Source organism: Suricata suricatta, chromosome 13 (assembly GCF_006229205.1).
Source record: "Suricata suricatta isolate VVHF042 chromosome 13, meerkat_22Aug2017_6uvM2_HiC, whole genome shotgun sequence".
Taxonomy (NCBI): Eukaryota; Metazoa; Chordata; class Mammalia; order Carnivora; family Herpestidae; genus Suricata; species Suricata suricatta.
Genome location: NC_043712.1, coordinates 63,578,971 through 63,581,040, shown reverse-complemented (window position 1 = coordinate 63,581,040; position 2,070 = coordinate 63,578,971). Strand labels below are relative to the sequence as shown.

The 2,070-nt window shown below is 52.8% G+C and overlaps 1 protein-coding gene across 1 annotated transcript in view; it reads left to right on the top strand.

Annotated features, from left to right (window-relative positions):
• DAPK1 (death associated protein kinase 1) overlaps positions 1-1,639 on the top strand; it is a 470,647-nt gene extending 469,008 nt beyond the window's left edge. Inside the window, 2 exon segments of the mRNA XM_029919672.1 lie at positions 414-732; positions 735-1,639. Of these exon segments, the coding sequence (XP_029775532.1) occupies positions 414-732; positions 735-1,639 (1,224 nt within the window).
• Positions 1,640-2,070: the final 431 nt, after the last annotated feature.

The following is a 2,070-nucleotide window of genomic DNA, read 5'->3' as shown; positions in this document are numbered from 1 at the left end:
ACACATAGGTGTGGTCTTCTTATTGAATGTATAGTTGTCACCTGAGTGTTTCCACTTGTCCCAATTATGTCTCTTGTAGCTGCTGTTATTCATTCATGTATTTGGGGATGTAGAACCTGGTCAGTCTGTAATCATTCTGTTTGCCTGCCAACATTCTCTCTTTTCTGTCTTTCAATTCATTACCTTGACCTTTTTTTTTAATAAAGTCAAAGATAGTCATTTTAGTATCTCTCTTATGACCTTTCAAGCTTGTGCGTTAGCTCAGGGTTTGGTTTCTGAGATCCATGAATGACCTAGGTCATTTTCACAACATGTGCACAGACTTTATCATTGTTTAGTTCAGTGTTCTGAACATTTGGTGCCTCTGGCCATCTGTGTTCCCATGTGTGACCTCCTGTTGTCCCTTCTGGCAGATCAACATCATGCAGAGTGAAATGGTCCAGGACGTGTTACTCCTGGATCCCTGCTGGCTCTGCACCAACGTCCTGGGGAAGCTGCTGTCCGTGGAGACCCCACGGGCCCTGCACCATTACCGGGGCCGCTACACCGTGGAGGACGTTCAGCGCCTGGTGCCCGACAGCGTCGTGGAGGAGCTGCTGCAGATCCTAGATGCCATGGACATCTGTGCCCGGGACCTGAGCAGCGGGACCATGGTGGACATCCCCGCCCTCATCAAGACAGACAACCTCCACTGCTCCTGGACTGATGAGGAGGATGAGGGGAGGGTCTATGGGGCATCGTCCCTGTGGAGCACCTCACCCCCTTCCCATGCGGCATCTTTCATAAGGTGCAGGTGAACCTCTGTCGGTGGATCCACCAGCAGAGCACCAAGGGAGACGCAGACATCCGCCTGTGGGTGAACGGCTGCAAGATTGCCAACCGTGGGGCCGAGCTGCTGGTGCTTCTGGTCAACCACGGCCAGGGCATTGAGGTGCAGGTGCGAGGGCTGGAGACGGAAAAGATAAAGTGCTGCCTCCTGCTGGACTCCGTGTACAGCACCATGGAGAACGTCATGGCCACCACGCTCCCAGGGTTGCTGATGGTGAAGCATTACCTGAGCCCCCAGCAGCTGAGGGAGCACCACGAGCCCCTCATGATCTATTAGCTGCGGGACTTCTTCCGGGCACAGACCTTGAAGGAGACCTCGCTGACTAACACCATGGGTGGGTACAAGGAGAGCTTCAGCAGCATCAAGTGCTTTGGGTGTCACGACGTGTACTCACAGGCCAGTCTCGGGATGGACATCCATGCATCAGATCTCAACCTTCTGACCCAGAGGAAACTGTGTCGTCTGCTGGACCCACCCGACCCCATGGGGAAGGACTGGTGCCTTCTGGCCATGAACTTGGGTCTCCCTGACCTTGTGGCAAAGTACAACACCAATAACGGGGCTCCCAAGGAGTTCCTCCCAAACCCGGTGGACGCCCTGCTCTGGGAATGGGCCTCCGACCCTGAGAGCACAGTCAGCATCCTCATGTCCAAACTGCGGGAGCTGGGGCATCGGGACGCAGCTGACTTTCTACTGAAGGTGTCATCTGTGTTCAAAATCAACCTCGATGGCAATGGGCAGGAGGCCTATGACTCCAGCTGCAACAGTGGCACATCTTATAATTCCATCAGCTCCGTCGTGTCCCAGTGAGGGCGGCCTTTGGCTTGGGTGGGTGTTTTTGGACTGCAGAACAGGGGGATGCAGCCCATCATCCCAGCGGAAATTCAGGGTGCATCCCTCCCCGTGCCGGCATCCTGCAGGTCCCCACCCTCCCTCCTGCTTCACCAGTTTCTCTGCCACTACCTCCCTCCTCCCGCACATTCCTCTGTGTGTGAACATTCTTTCTAGTTACAGAGCAGACCACAGCCTGTCCTTTGCCCTACTGAGAAGCCAGTGTCTCTCCTCCCTGTGTTCTAGATCCATCTCTCATCCTCCAGCACCTTGCTTCTTATGGATAATTTTACTGGAATTCCTACCTTCCCAATGAAATTTTTTTTAACTACTGTATGAATTGTCCTTAATAAAAAAAAAGCACATTTATCCCAAATGTGTATTTGTTATAATCTTTTCCTTGTTAGATC